Source organism: Pristiophorus japonicus, chromosome 5 (assembly GCF_044704955.1).
Source record: "Pristiophorus japonicus isolate sPriJap1 chromosome 5, sPriJap1.hap1, whole genome shotgun sequence".
Classification (NCBI taxonomy): domain Eukaryota; kingdom Metazoa; phylum Chordata; class Chondrichthyes; family Pristiophoridae; genus Pristiophorus; species Pristiophorus japonicus.
In genome coordinates this window covers 275,767,529-275,790,886 of record NC_091981.1, presented here as the reverse complement: position 1 = coordinate 275,790,886, position 23,358 = coordinate 275,767,529, and the positions used below count along the sequence as shown (strand labels likewise).

At 43.3% G+C, this 23,358-nt stretch overlaps 1 protein-coding gene across 2 annotated transcripts in view; it reads left to right on the top strand.

Moving 5' to 3' along the window:
* The window catches only part of LOC139264009 (actin-related protein 3B), a 184,602-nt gene extending 169,167 nt beyond the window's left edge, over positions 1 to 15,435 (top strand). For both annotated transcript variants that reach the window (XM_070880112.1, XM_070880111.1), the window contains exons 10-12: positions 10,962 to 11,087; positions 12,892 to 12,975; positions 14,709 to 15,435. In XM_070880112.1, coding sequence (XP_070736213.1) covers positions 10,962 to 11,087; positions 12,892 to 12,975; positions 14,709 to 14,804 — 306 coding nt within the window. In that variant the 3' untranslated portion in view covers positions 14,805 to 15,435. The remainder of the gene's footprint in view (positions 1 to 10,961; positions 11,088 to 12,891; positions 12,976 to 14,708) is intronic.
* The last annotated feature ends 7,923 nt before the right edge of the window (positions 15,436 to 23,358 follow it).

The window sequence follows — 23,358 nt, the reverse complement described above, 5'->3', positions numbered from 1 at the left end:
ACACAATTTCCTGACTAATAAGGACTTCCTTCAGTTCCTCCTTCTCGCTAGACCCTCGGTCCCCTAGTATTTCCGGAAGGTTATTTGTGTCTTCCTTAGTGAAGACAGAACCAAAGTATTTGTTCAATTGGTCTGCCATTTCTTTGTTCCCCATTATAAATTCACCTGATTCTGACTGCAAGGGACCTACATTTGTCTTCACTAATCTTTTTCTCTTCATTTGTCTATAGAAGCTTTTGCAGTCAGTTTTTATTTTCCCTGCAAGCTTCCACACATACTCTATTTTCTCCCTCCTAATTAAACCCTTTATCCTCCTCTGCAGAATTCTAAATTTCTCCCAGTCCTCAGGTTTGCTGCTTTTTCTGGCCAATTTATATACCTCTTCCTTGGATTTAACACTATCCCTAATTTCCCTTGTTAGCCACGGTTAAGCCACCTAACCCATTTTATTTTCACGCCAGACAGGGATGTAGAATTGTTGAAGTTCATCCATGTGATCTTTAAATGTCTGCCATTGCCTATCCACCGTCAACCCTTTAAGTATCATTCGCCAGTCTATCCTAGCCAATTCATGTCAAATACCATCAAAGTTACCTTTCTTTAAATTCAGGACCCTAGTTTTTGAATTAACTGTGTCACTCTCCATCTTAATGAAGAATTCTACCATATTATGGTCACTCTTCCCAAAGGGGCCTCGCACAACAAGATTGCTAATTAATCTTCTCTCATTACACAACACCCAGTCTGGGATGGCCAGCTCTCTAGTTGGTTCCTCGACATATTGGTCTAGAATGTGTGTGGAATGTATTGGAAGTCTGTTATTTTCCCTTTGCCAAAGGGGGAAAAGGCATGCTTCATAAGAACATAATAGGAGCAGGAGTAGGCCATTCGGTCCCTCGAGCCTGCTCCACCATTCAATAAGATCATGACTGATCTTCGCCCTCAACTCCACCTTCCCGCACTATCCCCATATCTCTTGATTCCCTTAGTATCCAAAAATCTATTAATTTCAGTCTTGAATACACTCAACCACTGAGCATCCATAAATCTCTGGGGTAGAGAATTCCAAAGATTCACAACAACAACAACTTTATTTACATAGCGCCTTTAACGGAATGAAACATCCCAAGGCGCTTCACAGGAGTATTATGATAGAAAAATTTGACACCAAGCTACATAAGGAATAATAAGGGCAGGTGTCCAACATCTTGGTCGAAGAGATAGGTTTTAATAAGCGTTTTACAGGAGGAAAGAGTGGTAGAGAAGCAGAGAGGATTAGGCTTGGAATTCTAGAGCTTACGGGCTAGGCAACAGAAGGCACAGCCACCAATGGTTGAGCGATTATAATCAGGGATGCTCAAGAGTGCAGAATTAGAGCAGACATCTCGGGAGTGGGAGGGGGGATGGGGTGGCGGTTTATGGGAGGAAGTTACAGAGATAGGGAAGGGCAAGGCCATGGAGTAATTGAAAACAAGGATGAGAATTTTGAAATTGAGGCATTGCTTAACCAGAGCCAATACAGGTCAGCGAGCATATGGGTGAGCGCCCTGGTGCGAGTTAGGACACGGGCAGCTGAGTTTTGGATCACCAGTAGTTTACGCAGGGTACAATATGGGAGGCCAGCCAGGAGTAAACAAATTTCTCCTTATCTCAGTCCTAAATGGCCGACCCCTTATTCTGAGACTGTGACTCCGAGTTCTAGACTCCCCAACTAGGGGAAACATCCTCCCAGCATCTTCCTTGTCAGGTCCTTTAAGAATTGTATATGTTTCAATGAGATCACCTCTCATTCTTCTAAACTCGAGGGAATATAGGCCTAGTCTACTCAATCTCTCCTCATAGGACAATCCCCCCCATCCCAGGAATCAGTCTAGTAAATCTTCATTGCACTCCCTCTAAGGCAAGTATATCCTTCCTTAGGTAAGATCAAAACTGTATATAGTACTCAAAATGTGGTCTCACCAAGGCCCTATATAATTGTATTCGCCGAACCTCCGTCACGCTCATCCACCAAATCTCAGCCACGATCCATTCACTCTTCCGTCCTAATCACTCGTCGCAAGTCCGCCACAACCTTCCCGCTCCTCTGCTGTACCACACTTCAAATGGTGACCTGGATCCTGATGACGTCATCCAGTTGCCCACCTCAAAGCTGTCGCACATTTGTGTTAGCTCGCGCTGGAAACTGCAGTGGCATGCTCCAGCTCTTTTTATAGCCCCGACCCTTGCCACTGGGTAAAGGCCTAGCTCTGTCGAGCCCATGTGATGGATGGTGTGCAACGGCCACCACATGTTAAAAAAATCCACGCACAGGCATCTTCCACCCCCTCAATTGGAGTTCAGGACTGGAACATCGGGTCCTTCATTGAAACATCTGTGATCTCATGTGAAAGCAAGTCATCCTCGTTCAAGGGACCGCCTATGATGATGGTGATATAATTGTAGTAATACTTCTTTACTCTTGTACGCCAATCCCTTTGGAATAAAGGCAAACATACTATTTGCTTTCCTAATTGCTTGCTGTACCTGCACGTTAACTTTCTGTGATTCGTGTACAAAGACATACAGATCCCTCTGAATACCAACATTTTCTCGTCTCTCTCTATTTAAAAAATATTCTACTTTTCTATTTTTCCTACTAAATTAGTTAACTTTGCACTTATCCACATTTATATTCCATCTACCATATTCTTGCCCAATCATTTAACCTGTCTATATCCCTTTGCAGACTCTTTGGCCCCAAGTTTCCACATGATTTGCTCCTGATTTTTAGGAGCAACTGGTGTAGAACGGAGTATCTTAGACCGGTCAGCCTGACCTCAGTAGTGGGTAAAATGATGGAATCAATTATTAAGGATGTCATAGCAGTGCATCTGGAAAATGGTGACATGATAGGTCCAAGTCAGCATGGATTTGTGAAAGGGAAATCATGCTTGACAAATCTTCTGGAATTTTTTGAGGATGTTTCCAGTAAAGTGGACAAAGGAGAACCAGTTGATGTGGTATATTTGGACTTTCAGAAGGCTTTCGACAAGGTCCCACACAAGAGATTAATGTGCAAAGTTAAAGCACATGGGATTGGGGGTAGTGTGCTGACGTGGATTGAGAACTGGTTGTCAGACAGGAAGCAAAGAGTAGGAGTAAACGGGTACTTTTCAGAATGGCAGGCAGTGACTAGTGGAGTGCCGCAAGGTTCTGTGCTGGGGCCCCAGCTGTTTACATTGTACATTAATGATTTAGACGAGGGGATTAAATGCAGTATCTCCAAATTTGCGGATGATACTAAGTTGGGTGGCAGTGTGAGCTGCGAGGAGGATGCTATTAGGCTGCAGAGTGACTTGGATAGGTTAGGTGAGTGGGCAAATGCATGGCAGATGAAGTATAATGTGGATAAATGTGAGGTTATCCACTTTGGTGGTAAAAACAGAGAGACAGACTATTATCTGAATGGTGACAGATTAGGAAAAGGGAAGGTGCAACGAGACCTGGGTGTCATGGTACATCAGTCATTGAAGGTTAGCATGCAGGTACAGCAGGCGGTTAAGAAAGCAAATGGCATGTTGGCCTTCATAGCAAGGGGATTTGAATACAGGGGCAGGGAGGTGTTGCTATAGTTGTACAGGGCCTTGGTGAGGCCACACCTGGAGTATTGTGTACAGTTTTGGTCTCCTCACCTGAGGAAGGACATTCTTGCTATTGAGGGAGTGCAGCGAAGGTTCACCAGACTGATTCCCGGGATGGCGGGACTGACCTATCAAGAAAGATTGGATCAACTGGGCTTATATTCACTGGAGTTCAGAAGAATGAGAGGGGACCTCATAGAAACGTTTAAAATTCTGACGGGTTTAGACAGGTTAGATGCAGAAAGAATGTTCCCAATGTTGGGGAAGTCCAGAACCAGGGGTCACAGTCTGAGGATAAGGGGTAAGCCATTTAGGACCGAGATGAGGAGAAACTTCTTCACCCAGAGAGTGGTGAACCTGTGGAATTCTCTACCACAGAAAGTAGTTGAGGCCAATTCACTAAATATATTCAAAAGGGAGTTAGATGAAGTCCTTACTACTCAGGGGATCAAGGGTTATGGCGAGAAAGCAGGAAGGGGGTACTGAAGTTTCATGTTCAGCCATGAACTCATTGAATGGCGGTGCAGGCTCGAAGGGCTGAATGGCCTGCTCCTGCACCTATTTTCTATGTCTATGTAAATCGGAATTCTCCACATTTAGTTTTCTGTAGTTCTAGTCAGGTAGAACAGTTTCACTTTGGAACAGAATTTGTTTTTCAAAAGGGGGCGTGTCCGGCCACTGACGCCTGATTTGAAAGTTTCCACAGTGAAAACGTACTCCAAACTAACTTAGAATGGAGCAAGTGAAGATTTTTGTACGCTTGAAAAAACCTTGTCGACACTTTAAAAAATCAGGCGCAGGTTACAAATTAGGCGTCGGGAACGAGGTGGGGGGGGGAGGGGGGGTAAGGGGGGGAAGGGAAGTTATTAAATTCTACAATCAATCCTTAGTTATACTTATACAAATATTATACAAATAAATCCAACCTGAATAAAAATTTATAAACAAAGAAATAATTAAATAAACCATGTTCCTACCTGTGTGAAAGTGCTTCAGGCAGGTCTTTCAGGCAGCGGTGTGGCGTCAGTGTCTCGACGGCAGCGGCAGCAAGCAGCCTTCGAGCTGAGCTGCAGTGCTTGAGGCAGGGGTGTGGCGTCAGTGTCTCGACGGCAGCGGCAGGCAGCAAGCAGCCTTCGAGCTGAGCTGCGGTGCTTGAGGCAGGCCTTCATTCCCCGCGAAGATGCAGCACCCGGACGGACTTGAGGCCATTCGGCCATGGGATTGCAGCGGCGTCAGTGGCTGGCCGGGAGCCGAAGAATGAACACAGGACACACGTAGCTCATTAAGGTTCTTGAGGCCATTCGGCCACACTTTAGGGGCGGCGTCAGTGGCTGGCTGGCAGCCAAAGATACAGCAGCAGCCTTCGAGCTGTGAGGGGGACTGAGGCCATTTGGACAGGGAGAGGCAACCACATCGACAGTTTTATATTTAAATGAGCAGAATGGGTGCTGCATTGTCAACACCACATATTATGCAATGGTTTGCCATCAATTCACTGCACAGGAGAGAATTGATTAGAGCTCTCACCGCACCAGGAACGTCGTAGCCCGTAGGTTGATGGGCAGGAAACCTTACTCACGTCGACAATATTGAACCAGGCGCTCGTACCTGGACATGAGCGAGGCTGATTGTGTGAAAAGGCTGCGTTTTCGCAGAGAAGTTGTCACTGAGATCTGTGATATGGTGAGAGCAGATTTGCAGCCCAGAAGCAGAAGGATAACTGCCTTGTCTGTTGAAGTGAAGGTAACAGCTGCACTTTCTTTCTATGCCTCGGGATCGTTTCAGGCTACAACTGGAGATGTGTGTGCCATCTCTCAACGTGCAATACATGCCTGCGTTTACCAGGTCACGGCTGCACTTTATGCGCGAAGGAATGACTTCATCAATTTCCCAATGACCGCACAAGCGATCCATGAGAGGGCTGTGGGCTTCTTCAGGATTGCCGGCTTCCCAAAGGTACAGGGCTGCATTGATTGTACCCACGTAGCCTTGCGAGCACCTGTGGAGGAGTCTGAGCAGTACCGAAATAGGAAAGGTTTCCACTCTATCAATGTGCAGCTCGTGTGTGACGACAAGCAGCGCATCATGTCAGTCGATGCGAGATACCCTGGCAGCACCCACGATGCATTCATCCTACGCGACAGCGTTCTGTCTGACATGTTTGAGCAGCAGCCAGAAGGGCAGAGCTGGCTACTGGGAGACAAAGGGTACGGCCTGACCACCTGGCTCATGATGCCCATACGCGTGACACGGACAGAAGCTGACCGTCAATACAACATGGCGCACATTGCGACGCGCAGCATCATTGAGAGGACCATTGGCATATTGAAACAGCGATTCCGATGCCTGGACCATTATGGAGGACAGTTGCAATACTCTCCTCAGATTGTCGGTCACTTCACTGTTGTGTGCTGCATGCTTCATAACTTAGCCATCATGAGGCAGCAGAAGCTGGTAGTGGAACCCGAAGACCGACGTGAGGGTCCAGTGCATGATGATAGTATTACGGAAGACCAGGATGTGGATGATAACGACAATCAGGAAAGCATGCAAGTGCCTGATGCCGGAGCACGAGGTCGGAGGAGGGCTGTCCATCGTGCCCCTTTAACGATTGCTCGAAACTTGCGCCAGCAGCTCATCCGTGAATGCTTCAACTACTGATGCCTGAGGGCTCTGCGACCACTTTTGCATATGGACATGTTTATTCTTTGCAGTTGTTCCTACGTTGTGTTGTGTTAATGGAACATGAACCAGTTTTAATGAAAAAATATTTTATTGAAAAGTTAACGTCACTCTAATAAAATATTTTTTGTATCAAACTATACTTTTTAATATGACTCTTGAAGATCACTTAAAAACTTTAAGATCACTTATAAACTTGTAAAGTTACAAAAGTTACAAAACACTTTTTATGTGAAAAATTTTACACTCTAAGATCACTTACACTTCAAGATCACTTTTTAGATGCAAAATTAAATAATTTACAGAATGTGAGAGCATTTACACTATAGGATCACTTGAAAACCCTGAGATTGCTTATGTTGTAAAGTTACAAAACTTACAAAACAGTTTCATTGTGAAAAATCTTACACTCTAAAGAACACTTAAACTTCAGAATCACTTTTTAGGCGCAAAATTAAATAAGATACAAAAAAATGTGAGAGCATTTACACTATAAAATCACTTAAAAACCATAAGATTCCTTATATGTTGTAAAGTTACAAAACTTACAAAACAATTTCAATTTGAAAAACGCTACTACAGCTACATCAAGAACAAGAACAAAAGCAGCAAAGAAAGGCTGCAACCATGTCTCATCCATATCTCAGTGAATGTTCACTTCCTCATGGGGGTGTCATTTGATTGGCTGGGCTGTGTGCCCTTATTGCAGCAGCTACCTCAACCAGGCCCTCCCTGACGGCCTGTGCTGACACTTGATTGCCCTCCCTGATGGCCTGTGCCGTAATTTGCATGCTCTCCCTGACGGCCTGTGCCGTCGATTGCACTCCCTCGGACATTCCCTCCCTAAGTTCCCGTGTCATTACTGCTATTTCTCCCATCAGGACCGTCAACTCTTCACCTACTGCATTGACGCCACCGATGAGTGATCGGGTAAGCTCATTGGTCTCCATACCCAATGCCACAACCTGAGCCGCATCTGTTGCACGCTGCATCTCAGGAGAGCGTGTCTCCAATCTCCTTCTCTGCCTGGGTCTGTCTCGTGGCACCACTACACTGGGAGGCGCGGGCACGGACGGTGGGATGCTCGGTGTTGCAAGCGGCACCACTACACAGGGAGGCGTAGGCTGGGACTGTGGGATGCTCTGTGTTCCAGACGGCTGAACTGGAGGGAGAGGCTTGGGCTGGAATGGTAGGACGCTCGGTGTTCCAGACGACAGCACTTGAGTGCGAGCCGTGGGCTGGGATGTTGGACGAACGGGTGTAAACTGCTCCATGATATCAGCAGCAACACTGGGACCCGAAGCGTCGGAATCAAAACCATAGTAGGTGGAACCAGAACCGATGCGAGAGGGAGGTGCAGGCTGGGACGGTAGTGCACTGACTGTAGAATGCTGCATTATACCAGCAGCACCACTGGGACTCGCAACATCGGAAGCGAAACCATGGAAGGTGGAACCAAGACCTATGCTAGGGTTGAAACTCTAATGCCCCTTGATGGGGGCTCATAAACATTAAATTGGAAGCTCTCCCCTGCAGACATTTCAGTCATCGCTGCCATCATCCAGTCTGGATCGTCCGCAGCTGGTTGTACTGGTTCTTGTTCTGTACCCTCAGGATCCTCAGGGTTGGCAGCAGCAGCATCGTCATCATCATCATCATCATGTTCTGCAAAATACATCAGAACAGTCAAATGTTTAACAGCAAGGGAGGGGGCAGGATGGGTGGCATGAGTACTCTCACACATAGCAGGCCAGGCAGCAGGTTGATTTAAAGGGCCACGATGCATTTTCAGGACTTACCCTCTTCCTCGCGTGCAGGCCCAGCTTTGTGCTGTACCGATTGCTTTTCTCCATGTCCGACTCATCATAGCAGCTACCCTTTGTTCCAAAAGTGTCAGTGGATGCAGATTGGGCACGCCTCCTCCTGTACGAGTTGCCTCCCTTTTGTTGTGGGCCAATTTCTTCTGCAAAGAGTAAAATATAACTTTTTACAGAGTGTGTCAGTCTGCAGGGTGGGACATACAGATAGCCAGGTTACAATTACGATTAAATTAAAAATGGAAAATATTACTTACACTAACTACTTGACCAAGGTCGTGCCATTTCTTTTTACACTGGCTTCCAGATCTCCTGGTATGCACCACTGCGCAGTAATCTTCTGCAACTTGGTTCCAGCATTTCTTCATTTTTTTTGGTGGCACTTTTATACGACCTCTGTTGCTGGTATCTAGCTCCTGCCATCTCTGCTCAATTACGTTGACTAATATCTCCACTTCCTCATGCAAGAAATTCTTTGTTCTTGGTGGACGTTTTTCCATTGCAAAGTTGAATTGGCACTCTTATTTCTCCAAACACACAGTCCTTAATTTGCAGGCACCGGTTCTGCAAGTTTAGCAGTGAAAAGCTGAACTCACTGATTTTGGCTGGTGATTTATTCAGCAGTGCTGCTAAAAGCACTCCCTCACACACAGAAATATCAAGAAAATTAAAATACAAGCCTTTGCAGGGGTCCAAGAAACAAATCCTCACTTTTTCTGCAGCACTTTTAAAAATGGCCGAGTGCCAATGTTTACTTCAGACTGCGTGTGCGCGAACGCTCCAACACGCACGCGCAGGGTTGCCGGCACCAAGAAGCCTCATTTCAATTGTACCCGCCCCCTCCTACTTACAAAATCGGTGCGAGTGGTAGGCTCTGCCCCCTGTGCACCGCGCCAAGCAGACATCGAGCTCCAAGGAGCTCGAGAATACCGCACTTTTTTTCCGGCGCCGTTTTCGGCGCGAAAAACAGGCGCCCAGCTCTGAGGTGCACCTTTTTCGCCGCGTGTGGAAACTTGGGGCCTTTACTTCCCCTAGCAGCTTACTTTCTCACCTAACTTTGTATCGTCAGCAAACTTGGATACATTACACTCTGTCCCCTCATCTAAGTCATTGATACAGATTGTAAATAGCTAAGACCCAAGCACTGATCCTTGCAGCACCCCACTAGGTACAGCCTGCCAACCCAAAAATGACCCATTTATTCCTACTCTCTGTTTTCTGTCCATTATCCAATTCCCAATACATGCTAATATTTTACTACCAATCCTGTGAGCCTCTTCATGCAATAACCCAGTCAAAAGTTGCTGGAACTTTCAGGCTTTGGGGAACAAACCGGCAGTCCTGGGCCAGAACACACGCCTCTTTGTGTTGAAGTACAGGGGCCCTGCCACCCACTACTGGCTGCATAAGCACTGTGAGCCGGATTTGTAAAACTGAGATTTAAAACAAAGAAATCTTACCTTTTGTATTTAAACCAATATTAGCTGTGCCATTGTGATTTAGTTCCTGAAGTAGATCTGCATTCTGAACATCAGATCCAGTGACTTTACATAGAATTTACAGCGCAGAAACAGACCATGAGCCCCAACTGGTCAGTGCTGGTGTTTATGCTCTACACAAGCCTCCTCCCACTCTACTTCTTCTGACCCTATCAGCATATCCTTCTACTCCTTTCTCCTTCATATATTTATCTAACCTCCCCTTAAAGGCATCTTTGCTATTCGCCTCAACAGAGATCAATAGATTTTTGAATATTAAAGGAATCAAGGGATATAGGAATAGTGCAGGAAGGTGGAGTTGAGGTAGAAGATCAGCCATGATCTTATTGAATGGCGGAGCAGGCTCGAAGGGCCGAATGGCCTATGCCTGCTCCTAATTCTTATGTTCTTATGTTCAACTACTCCTTGTGGATGCGATTTCCACATTCTAACCACTCTCTGGGTAAAGAATCTTCCACTGGTTTCCCTATTGGATTTATTAGTGTCTATCTTGTACTTATGACACCTAGTTTTGGACTCTCCCACAAGGGAAAACATTTTCTCTGCGTCTACCCTATCAAACCCTTTCATAATTTCAAAAACCTCTATCAGCTTACCCCTCCACCTTCACGTTTCTAGAGAAAAGAGCTTCCGCAAGGTTTCTTTTGTTAAGCAATTTGACTTGAGCAGTGCAGCAGCAGCCCAATGAGTGAAGGACATTGCCTAATATGCACTTACTCTTCAGGAAAGGCTTTTATGTGGATTGTTTTCCCTATCTACTGTTTCAGGATTGTGATGTAAAAGCTAGGTGGCACTGCTGCACTATTGTAAACTTATTAATAAAATATTGCAAAGTTTATCAGTTACATTTTTGTTCTTTTTGCTAAAACGGTTTAAATACAGGCATTTCAGTTGTATACTGTTTGTGTTTTCTTTATGTATGCTGAGGAAGTTCAGAACCAGGGGTCACCGTCTAAGGATAAAGAGTAAGCCATTTAGGACTGAGATGAGGAGAAACTTCTTCACTCAGAGAGTGGTTAATCTGTGGAATTCTCTACCGCAGAAAGTTGTTGAGGCCAGTTCGTTAGATATATTCAAAAGGGAGTTAGATGTGGCCCTTACGGCTAAAAGGATCAAGGGGTATGGAGAGAAAGTAGGAAAGGGGTACTGAGGTTGAATGATCAGCCATGATCATATTGAATGGTGGTGCAGGCTCGAAGGGCTGAATGGCCTACTCCTGCACATATTTTCTATGTTTCTATATGCATGGGTATGTCTGGGGCTTGTGAAGAACTGTATGACATGCAGCACATAAAAATAAAAGTTCTTCAATTTAAAAAAAAATTAAATATTTCTTGTAGAATATAGTTCTTTCTGGAGGTTCGACGATGTTTCGGGATTTTGGACGTCGTCTGCAACGAGATCTGAAAAGAGTAGTGGATGCAAGATTGAAAATTAGTGAAGAACTTAGTGCTGGTCGAATAAAGGTGAGTTGACATCTAATCCTATTGTTTACTTCGAAAAAGTTTGGTTAATTTAGAAAATCCATCTATGAATATAATTCTCCTTTTTGATATATTTTTAACTCCTTCCTTTTGGGGCGGGGTCAGTGCCGTGGGGGCGGGGCTGCTTTGTGTCTGGTGCCGGGCGGCTCCGGGGTTACAGGTCAGGCCGGGCGGGGGGGCAGAGACAGCAAAATGGCGGCGGCCGCGTACGAGATGCTCAAACTGCACACAACACCAGAAAAGTTCTACTTTGAGGCATGTGATGATGGAAAAAAAAAAATTTAAAGATCAGCCATGATCTTATTGAATGGCGGAGCAGGCTCGAGGGGCTAGATGGCCTACTCCTGTTCCTAATTCTTATGTTCTTATGTTCTTTTTTTAAAAGGCTTCATTTATAAGCTATCTGTCAGTAGACAAATGCACAATAGAGATGCTAAAATGGACATCTGTTGTAGACGGTATGAGAGAGAAGTACTCATCAAGAAAAATGTACTAAACAACTCCTACCCATTGATGTCAATTAAAACAATACTTTTGACTTTCAAATATTCAATACGTACTTTTGTCTGATTTATTATAAAATCCACATTATTGGTTGTGAAAGACAGTTTGGGTTGGCTTAAGAACAGATGAGTTAATTTTAAAAGAGCAAGTTTAATCTTTTAGTTAAGTGATTCCCTACTATGTAATTGTATTCTTTGTGTGTGTGTGTATTTAATTTTAAGAAATGGCATTCAAATATGTTGAGACAAACTGGCTGTGACCAATTTATAGTACGGCGTCAGTATTTTCAGTTTCCTTTTGCTACAAACATAGAATACATAGAAACACACAGAAGTTTCAACATGGAAACAGGCCATTCGGCCCAACCAGTCCCTGTCCGCGTTTATCATTTGGGGAAATCTAGAATCAGGGGTCACAGTTTAAGGATAAGGGGTAAGCCATTTAGGACCGAGATGAGGAGAAACTTCTTCACTCAGAGAGTGTTAACCTGTGGAATTCTCTTCTGCAGAGAGTTGTTGATGCCAGTTCGTTAGATATATTCAAGAGGGAGTTGGATATGGCCCTTACGGCTAAAGGGATCAAGGGGTATGGAGAGAAAGCAGGAAAGGGGTACTGAGGTGAATGATCAGCCATTATCTTATTGAATGGTGGTGCAGGCTCGAATGGCCTACTCCTGCACCTATTTTCTATGTTTCTATGTTTTCTATGTTTATCCCCTGCTTGAGGGAATAGTTCAATTCACATTTACCCACCCTGTTCCCATATCCCTTTGTTCAATTTTCCTTCATCCGTTTATCTAATCTAATCTAGAATGTTGACAGTTTCTGCGTTAGTCGTTAGCTCGAAGTGAATTCCGCAGCCTCCCAACTGTTAGAGAAGTTTATCTTCCTTTCTATTCGAAATCTCTTGCATATAATCTTGTATCTATGGCTCCTCATTCTTAACCCCTTATACTGGAAACCGGCTGCTTTTATCTACCCTGTCCCAACCACTCAGAATTTTAAATACTTCTATTGTATTGTCCAGAAATCTGTGTCATTATAATAGCGGGGGCGGGGGGGGGGGGGGGATAATTTTACAAATAAAAAGCCCCAATTTTTCAAATGACCATTTAATTACATTGATTAAGCGGGCACGCTGGATGAAACAAATGTTAAATAGGGAAGAGTTCAAAAAGTGCGACTGAACAATTTTTTTTCTTGTTACTGTACAGTAATGACAGTGAAATTTTGTAACTGATGCTGTTCAAGACTGATTTTTAATTTTTATATTATTCAATAAGCCTAAGCCAATTGAGGTTCAGGCGATAACCCACCATATGCAGCGGTATGCAGTTTGGTTCGGCGGTTCCATGCTTGCATCAACGGTAAGTGGACAAAACAATTCTGACTGCAGCTTGTAAGAATGTTTTACATCGCTTCTATGTAACAGCTTCATCTTTAGCAGTTGTATTGGTGTTTTAAATGCTGTCGTACTGACTGGATGCTTAATGGTCTCTAAGCCATTGCACTGGACAAGTATCACCCTTCAACACATATTGTGTCACAATCTTATATGGCCAATGTGCAACTGAACATTTGAGGCTTCAGCTCCAGTGCCAGATTCAAGTTGATGCAAAACGGTTTTAGTGTAATATAACACTTCATCAGAGGAGGATTGGAGCGTGGGCAGATACAGCAGGAGTGGCGAGGTCGGGGCGAAGGAGCGGCGAGAGATTGTGGAGGCATGTGATCGGGGCCCAGGGGAGGCGCGAGTTCGGGGCCTGGGGCCCAGGGGCAGCACGGACCAGCCCACACTGCGATACTTGTGCGCACTAGGTCCGTGCAGCAGAGCTGGTCTCCAGTTGTCTTGGGTAATCCTTGCCACTAGACCAAGATCTAGCTCTGTCAGGCCCGTGTGGTGGCTGGTGTGCAACGGCCACCCCATGTTAAAAAAATTCACGCACAGGCATCTTCCACCCTTCAGGATGTAGTTCGGGTCCTTCATTGAAATACCTGTGAACTCATCATTTTTTTGGCGTGGAAGCAAGTCATCCTCGTTTCGAGGGACGGCCGATGAGAGGAAAGATGTGATTGAACTAGAGAGGGTACAGAGGAGATTTACGAGGATGTTGCCTGGAGAATTTTAGCTATGAGGAAAGATTGGATAGGTTGGGTTTGTTTTCTTTGAGAGGAGGCTGTGGGGAGACCTTATTGGGATGTATAAAATTATGAAGGGCCTAGATAGAGTGAATAGGAAGGACCTGTTTCCCTTAGCAGAGGAGTCAATAACCAGGGGGCATAGATTTAAAGTAATTGGTAGGAGATTTAGAGGGGATTTGAGGGGAAATGACTTCACCCCGAGGGTGGTGGGGGTCTGGAACTCACTGCCCGAAAGGGTGGTAGAGGCAGAAACCCTCACCACATTTAAAACGTACTTGGATGTGCACTTGAAGTGCTGTAACCTACAAGGCTACGGACCAAGAGCTAGGAAATGGGATTAGGCTGGATAGTTCTTTGTCGGCCAGCATGGACATGATGGGTCGAAATGGCCTCCTTCCATGCTGTAAATATCTATGATTCTATGATAACTCCAACAACTCCTGCCTGATGCAGAACTGTACTTGACTTTTTTTAATAGGTCGGTGTAACAAGCACTCCTTGCATTAAAAACTAAGTGTTTGCCACTGATAGTATCACAGATACTGCTCTGAGCTGGGTAGTTGAGCTATCACCGCTGCCTTAGACATGCGTAGTTCCATAGCATGCAATTTTATAAAGAAAATTGAGGAACTACATTTTTTTGTAAAGATTAATATTGTCTTCGGAATTTTTTTTTTAGTCCCTGCCCAACAAATAAATTGGGAGGGGCGGCATGGAGGTGAGGGGAGGGGGACGATCCAAGAACTGTTATTGTTGATTGATCTTGCTAGAGGCTGATTAGATCAGAGAAATGAGTGGACCAGACTTGGGACTATATGATTTGTGAGTGTGAAGTCCCTGGAGGTGATGGGCTGGGGAAGAAAACATTGGGGATAGGAATAAAAATAAAAATAAATATTCTAACATCATAATCCACAATATCATGCTTGCATTTTTTCCTTTCTTTTCCCCTCAACAGCCTGAATTTTACCAAGTGTGTCATACAAAAAAAGATTACGAAGAATTTGGTCCCAGTATCTGTCGGCACAACCCAGTTTTTGGCGTCATGTCATAATGGCAGCGATGAGTAACTACAGCACAGGAATCCAAGGGCCTGCTACAGAACAGGATGGATGTAACAACTGACCAATTTGTACCACTGCTGAATTGAAATCTGGACATTTGTACCCGGGATGCTTATACTATAGGGTTGGACACTGTCTAGAATCATTTCTACTAAGCTCACCATGTGCCAGCTATTTATGTTCTTTCAACTTCCCTTTATTCCCTTATTTAAGCTTACTAGACAAAAAGTGTTTTGGATTTGAGGTATAGCACATTAATCTAAGTAGTTTTTGAAAAGCAATGCATTAATCCTCCCTCTCTAGTGAAGGAATGAAATGGTTAAATTAAGGGGACTTGTATCCCTTTGTACATATGGAAAGATATATTGCAGATCATGTGACAGAGTTATGTTTATATTTCATAATTTTTTTGTATTCGAAGACTAACTGTTTCTCAGCACAATACTGATGAGTGTGATGTGTATTAATATTTGCAATTGGACATTTTGGACTTGGGAATATGAAACTTAGCATCTACAGTTTGTTTAAACATTTTGAAAGTTTTCAATTGGGACCATTCTTTTTGTTGGAATAAAGTTACCCTCAAGTCCATTTTTCTGTTTTCAGTTGACAGTATTGGTTATAATATCATGTCTTATAAGCTTCTTGTATAGTTATTTATTACCACTGTTTCAGGGTTGTGTTTATTTTGAGCCAGGATATAGAGAGAAACGTTAAATATTTTGAGATTTTAATAGATGGATGAAATGCTACCATGCACCATTCTAATAAAGGCACTTCACAATCCATATGTTCCAGGACTTTGTTATTTCATCTTTTATCGGGTCTTGTCTTTAGTGGATATTTATAGTCTACTACTGTTAATCTAGTCTTCTTTTGCACTGAAAATATCTTTTGTGATTCTAATTAAGAACCTTAATTAAAACAGCACAAGAGGATATATTGGTGCTTAAAAATATCAAATTAATTCATTTTGAATGAACAAGAGCAGACAGTAAACTGTTTCACTATCCTACTACTTATTACTTACATATAAACAAAATAATACACTTCAGTATTTATTTGGCTCCCAGCCACCTGCATGTTTAATACGTTGGACCGTTCTACTGCCAGGGACAAACACGTGAAGTTTGGACTCATGAGAAATGGATTTCTTGGCACCAATTTTTCTGGTTGGTGCCATATACTTGGACTTTACATATGCATGTAAGTTCTTTAAATTGAAGCATACTTTGACTGTCAATAAAAGTGGTAGGTAAAGAGCTTACCAACAGTGATGTACTTCCTGATCCCAATGCACACTAGAAGTCCAAGTCGCCAATCAATATGCAGTTCGTTTCATCTATTCTTACAATAGGAGGATGCGAATTGACATTTTGGCTGGTCTGCTCACTGGTAGTGTCAGCTGTGGCTCAGTTGGTCGCACGCTCGCCTCTGAGTCAGAAGGTTGTGGGTTCAAGTCTCACTCCAGGGACTTGAGCCTATAAATCTAGGCTGACATTCCAGTCCAGTGCTGAGGGAGCACTGCACTGTCAGAGGTGTCATCTTTCAGTTGAGACGATCAAGGCCCCGTCTGTTCTCTAAGGTGGACGTAATAAATCTCATGGCACTATTTCGAAGAAGACTTACATTTATATAGCGCCTTTCATGTCCACTGGATGTCTCAAAGCGCTTTACAGCAATGTGGGAAACATGGCAGCCAATTTGCGCAAAGCAACTCTCACAGCAGCAATGTGATAATGACCAGATAAACTATTTCTGTTACGTTGATTGAGGGATAAATATCGGCCAGAATACCGGGGATAACTCCTTTGCTCTTCTTCGAAATAGTGCCATGGGATCTTTTACATCCACCTGAGCGGGCAGACGGGGCCTCGGTTTAATATATCCTCCGAAAGATGGCACCTCCCACAGTGCAGTGCTCCCTCAGCACTGCACTGGGCGTGTCAGCCCAGATTTAAGTCCTTGCTCAAGTCCCTGGAGTGGGATTTGAACCATCAACCTCCTGACTCAAAGGCGAGAGTGCGATCCACTGAGCCACGGTTGACACTGAGTTTTTGTTATTAGTTGCTAGGTTTTTGTTTTCTGTTCTAATACTTTGAAAATGTACATCCTCTGGTGAGCTGACTTCTACTAAGTCCATCAGTTAGTCTTCAACAGCTATGCAGATGTCTGCGGGCCATCGAGAGGCTGTCTCAGAAAGTAATGTTACAGAAAGCTGAATATCAGCATTGTCCAGGGAATAAAATTGCAAACTGTCTTTTTTTCTATATCATTTTCTTTTTGCTGAAGTGTTCTGCCTTTCATGGTGTTGGATTATCTTGCCATGCAGATGGACTATCTTTGTTTCACATCATCCCACGGGGACTGCTGACAAGTTATCTTCCATATATTAAGGATGGAAGGAATGGCACTGCCGGTGATGAATAATTTATGCTTTCTTCCTCGTCCCCCTCACTTTCTGTTCTAATTTTATACAAAACGTTTGCAATATTCAGGTGATTGATTTCACCCCCTCAAAAAAAAACATTGATAAGTTGGATCTTTTGCTGTTGGTGTCAATTTCTTTAAGAATGTCTTGCAGCAATAGTGAACTTGAGCAAATGATCCACAGGAAGCTTTAATGAACTGGAACCCTAAAGGCTTCCAAGATTGATAATTCAGCCCTTTATAAAACTATTAATAAAGAACACTGTCCAACAGTTCATAACAGTTTTAATATTCATCCTGTTCAAATCATTGCAAGTAAATGGCCCCATCTAACTCTTTTGATATACATTGAGTAAAAAAAATCATATTAATTCCCAAAGCAGATGTATCTACTCAGTTATATCTCAGTGAAATATATGACTTTAATTTCCATTCAGCAGATTTTATACCTCAAGCAGTGAGCATAAGTGGAACTAGATTGTGTAGGCTTATGCTGGCAGAAAAGCTAATGTCAAGTACATGTGTTACATTCTGTAATGGTGTGGCAAGTGTTTTGTGGTGGAGGAGTGGTGAGAGATCGTGGCGGAGGTGCGATGAATATTTGTGGCGGAGGAGCGGCGAGAGATCGTGGCGGAGGTGCGGCAAATGAGGGTACGGGGCCCAGAAGAGCCGAGGGCCCAGGGGCAGCACGGGCCAGCCCACACTGCGATATGTGCGTGCACCAGGTCTGTGCAGCAGAGCTGGTCTCCAGTTGTCCTGGTTAACCCTTGCCACTGGATAAAGGCCCAGCCCGTGTGGTGGCTGATGTGCAACGGTCACCACACGTTAAAAAAATCCACGCACAGGCATCTTCCACCCTTTTAACTGGAGTTCATGACTGGAATATCGAGTCCTTTATTGAACTATCTGTGAACTCGTGGAAGCAAGTCATCCTCGATCGAGGGACCATCTATGATGATGATGACATTCTCATGGAAAGGATGGGTTCTGTTAATACAGCAAGCTGTGCAAGTTGTTGGGAACATTAAGCCATAAACGGCCTGGTTCCCATTCCGCCAATACAAGTGGGACAATTCAACTATTCATTTTGTTCACGCATTCATTTTGTTTACCGATCCATTCTGTTCACACAAACAAAGCTTTGATTCAATTGACTTACTGCCCAGTTTTTCTTTTGTATTTGGAGGATCTTGTGCACCATTTGTAGCCATTTCTCTCTTTGCCGACTTGAGTAAATCTGGTGAATTGATAATATGCAACTCTGGATATATGATTTTTTTTAAATTTCCACAGCTGCCACGCTCCTAGTTAAAAACAAATATAGTTTTTTTTGTGCTAGCAAGCTTTTGTTACAATTTAATAAAGCTTTTGTAATATTGATAATGCCCAGTGGTCACAGTTGCCGTTGTTACTTCTAATAGGTGACACTGTAATGCCTGCACATTGCCAAGCCCCAGCCGTCAGTTTTCTTTATCTCATATTGCCTTCTCTGTAGGAAGTTTAATTTATTTTCTTAACTTTTTTTCCTGCATATTGCCATCCTTTTAACCTATCCTCCTGCCCACTGGGGCCTTGATCTCTCTTCCATGCTCTACCATACCTTGTTTCCTCCTCCCACCATTCTGCTGAAATGTGGTCTTTTCAGTAGTTATTTATCCCTCTCCCTGCTCTGCGGTGTCATTTGTAGGCCTTCTCTGCCTTGTCCCGCTCGGCTGTCACGCCGCTGGACTGTCTCTCTGCCGCCTCCTGGCTGCTCTACCTGGCCGAACCGCTCTGCCGGCTCATTGCTGGGCCTCTTTTGCTTGGCCTCACTTGGCTCAAATGCTCTCACTTTCTCTCCTTTGTTTGCTCTACTCGGACTGGCTGAGAGGAGATCCTACTGCCTTTTGAACCGCTCTGCAGCCCAACTGCCCAGCCCTACTCTCTTCACCACATTGCCAACGTCGCTTTTTAAAAACAAATACCCTCTCCCACCACAGAAACGTCCTGACAGCCAACCAACAGTAAGCGACAATGAGCTGCTAATAACCTGAAGAGGTAGGAGAGGTCAGAGCAAGAACATCATTCAAACAGTAAGGGGCACTTGCCACGAGCAAGACCACAGCCGATCCACTGGTCTTCAAAAAATATATAAAAACATAAGAAATAGGAACAGGAGTAGGCCATACGGCCCCTCGAGCCTGCTCCGCCATTCAATAAGATCATGGCTAATCTGATCATGGACTCAGCTCCACTTCCCCGCCCGCTTCCCATAATGCCTTATCCTCTTATCATTTAAGAAACTGTCTATTTCTGTCTTAAATTTATTCAATGACCCAGCTTCCACAGCTCTCTGAGGCAGCGAATTCCACAGATTTACAACCCTCTGAGAGAAAAAATTTCTCCTCATCTCTGTTTTAAATGGGGCGGCCCTTTATTCTAAGATCATGCCCTCTAGTTCTAGTCTCCCCCATCAGTGGAAACATCCTCTCTGCATCCACCTTGTCAAGCCCCCTCATAATCTTATACGTTTCGATAAGATCACCTCTCATTCTTCTGAACTCCAATGAGTAGAGGCCCAACCTACTCAACCTTTCCTCATAAGTCAAACCCCTCATCCCCAGAATCAACCTAGTGAACCTTCTCTGAACTGCCTGCAAAGCAAGTATATCCTTTCGTAAATATGGAAACCAAAACTGCACGCAGTATTCCAGGTGTGGCCTCACCAATACCTTATATAGCTGTCGTAAGTCTTCAAATTATATTGGTTTTGACTATCCCACACCAAAATTGGCCACACACATTGTAGCAATCTCCAGCCATCGGTTTCATGTACACTATTCTGCAACTTGCCTTCTCCCCTAAATATAGACCAGCAGGGGTTTATAGTGAAGAACAATTGGTGTATATATGCCTGCATTTATATACTGCCTTTCACTTAAAAATATCTGAGCTTTTTACGTTATGAATGATTCTGTTGAAAGTATAGTGACCATTAATACATTGGGGTGGGGAAGGTCACAATAACAACAACTTTATTTATATAGCGCCTTCAACGTAGTAAAACATCCCACGGTGCTTCACAGGCATGTTATAAGGCAAAACAAATACATTTGTTTTATTTAGAGTTGGAAAAGAAATGTATACTTTGGCATCGGAATAGGCAAAGTACAATTTTTAGTTCCTGCAGAGGAATAGAAACATAGAAACATAGAAAATAGGTGCAGGAGTAGGCCATTCGGCCCTTCGAGCCTGCACCACCATTCAATATGATCATGGCTGATCATGCAACTTCAGTACTCCATTCCTGCTTTCTCTCCATGCTCCTTGAACCCTTTAGCCGTAAGAGCCACATATAGCTCCCTTTTGAATATATCTAATGAACTGGCCTCAACGACTTTCTGTGGTAGAGAATTCCACTGGTTCATAATTCTCTGAGTGAAGAAGTTTTTCCTCATCTTGGTCCTAAATGACTTACCCCTTATCCTTAGACTGTGACCCCTCTTTCTGGACTTCCCCAACATTGGGAACATTCTTCCTGCATCTAACCTGTCCAATCCCGTCAGAATTTTATATGCTTCTATGAGATCCCCTCTCATTCTTCTAAATTCCAGTGAATATAAGCCTAGTCGATCCAGTCTTTCTTCATATGTCAGTCCTGCCATCCCAGGAATCAGTCTGGTGAACCTTCGCTGCACTCCCTCAATAGCAAGAATGTCCTTCCTCAGATTAGGAGACCAAAACTGTACACGATATTCAAGGTGTGGCCTCAGCAATGCAATAGAGCTGGTGTATTATAAGGGTTAAGGAGGCGGTACGTGAGAACGGTGCCTTGTTTTTATTTCAGCAGTGGATGACCAACTGGTCTTCAAACCAATGCAGCGCTGTGTGCAGGAATGCGGTACTTAAAATCCTAGCACAGAGAGAAACTCCTGCAGTGCTCTCCCCGTCTACCAGAGCACACATCCACTGCAGGGGAAAGTTAATCAGATAGTATAAGTCACGTCTGAAAACACAGCAATGACTGTCTGAAAGATTTAGATTATGGAAGTGTAATCCTCTCTGGTCATATGGAAGATAAATACACTGTCTCCCTGTGTGGTTTAAATCTATTGCAGTCAGATGGATTTTGATTCAAATCCAATGTTAACCAGCCACCTTTCAATAGCAGCTTATTGTTATGAAGATAGAATATATTTAGGCTGATAATTGAAATTTTTTTAACAAACTATTTTTTAAATGAGAAAATTGATCCGATTAGATCGTTCTTATGATTGTAATCTATTTTAAAACACTTTTTAGTAAAAGGTTTCACATACAATCTTTTAAAAAAATGTGATTACTTCAAAACAATAATACGGATAAATATGAGGTTCCTAAAAAAAAATTTACGCCTGATCCTGGCTGTACTCCTCATCTAGTAGTGTTTTGACAAATTTAATTTCCACCAATGTCTACTTGAAATAAATTCAGCAACTGACATTTCATATCATTCAATAAGAGTACTGCTTTTCTGAAAAGAAAATGCAAAATGTGAGAGGGGTCACCACAGCGTGGCTCGTGACGCAATGAAGAAGTGGGACTGTGTATCCAAAGGGGCCTCATGGAGGGACTGTGCTGTATTCCTTTTTAAATTAAGCTAGATACGCCTAATGCCTTTGAGGTTGGAGGAGGGAGGGAATGGAGCCTAGGTTAGAGCATTTGGGGTTTGCAAGGAAAGAATGAGGGGCGGGCAGGGGGGCACAGGGCCGGATTAAGGGCCTGATGGGCCTGGGGCAAACTGATCCAAATGGGCCATTATGTTCATTACATTACGTATATGATTCTGATTCTGAGTATGAAAACATTGGCCAGTATATTCAATGAAAGCATATATTCTGTATCAAGTTGATATATATTCTGGTTCTAATAACATTGCAATACTTGATTCCTATACATATATGCAAATTTCTCTCAATAACATGAAATAAAACAGGCGAGTACATATTCTGTTCTGTATATAGGTACGTTAGTGCATATAGGTATAAACAAGTGAATCTAGCCTGTATAAGCAAATATATATCCTGTAGATACATTACAAGATAACATTGCGAGATTTCCTATATGCAAATTTCTCAACGATGTCTCCCGTTTCAATAGCAGTCAACAATTCATGTTCAATACACAGAAGTGAAAGGTCATTCAGTCGGATTTGGCCCATCGTTGACTGAATTTGATTTTTCACTCTCTTGAGCACAGAAAACGATCGTTCTCCGCTACAATACACACTCACTCACATTCACACACACACTCTCTCACACTCGCTCACATTCATACACTCTCACACACACACACACAATCACACACTACACACACACTTTCTTACACACAAACACATATTTCCTACATTTATTTGGTGGGCCTATGTTCTTTGGCGGGCCTGGGGCTGCAGCCCCACTCTCCCCATGGTTAATCCACCCCTTGAAAAAATCTGGCCACGACCCCAGATTGAATTAATCACCATGGCGAGTTTCTGCTAGTTACACTTGTTTGCGGTCATTGAGAAGGCTCTTAAAATTAAACTGTTTTTTAAGTGTTAGGGCACTAATATGCACTTTAGAAACTGACTACTGTACACCCATGAAACTCGCAAATGGTTCTGTATAGTTTTTTAATGTCATTTTCAGTTATTTAAAATCGTGTTACACAAAGATGGTCGACCAGACCACTCGGATTAAAAATGCTTATATTTTTGTGATGAACCTATTTTCAGCTACATTAATAAAACTGCACCAGGTTACCACTCTTAAATGTATCCAGGAATATTTTTTAATGCAATTTAAAAAAAAATTACATTCCAAAAAATTGCCCGATTGCACTGGTTCATGGAAGATTGTACGTTCAATGATATGCAAATTAGTTTGAACAGAAAAGTGAGCAAAAAATTCAATTCAGAAAAGTAGTACAATTCTGCGTGCAATTTGCGCCCGGATCACCGATTATGCCCAAAGTGAGGAAACTACCCCCATGTCATTATAGGATCAACCAGCATTTCAATGATGTGTCATTGAACCAGAATTTATATTTTTGTCTCTGCATCTACAGTTGGCTTTGCGCCTTTACCCACTGCTTGTGCTCAGTTATGTGCCTGGTAAG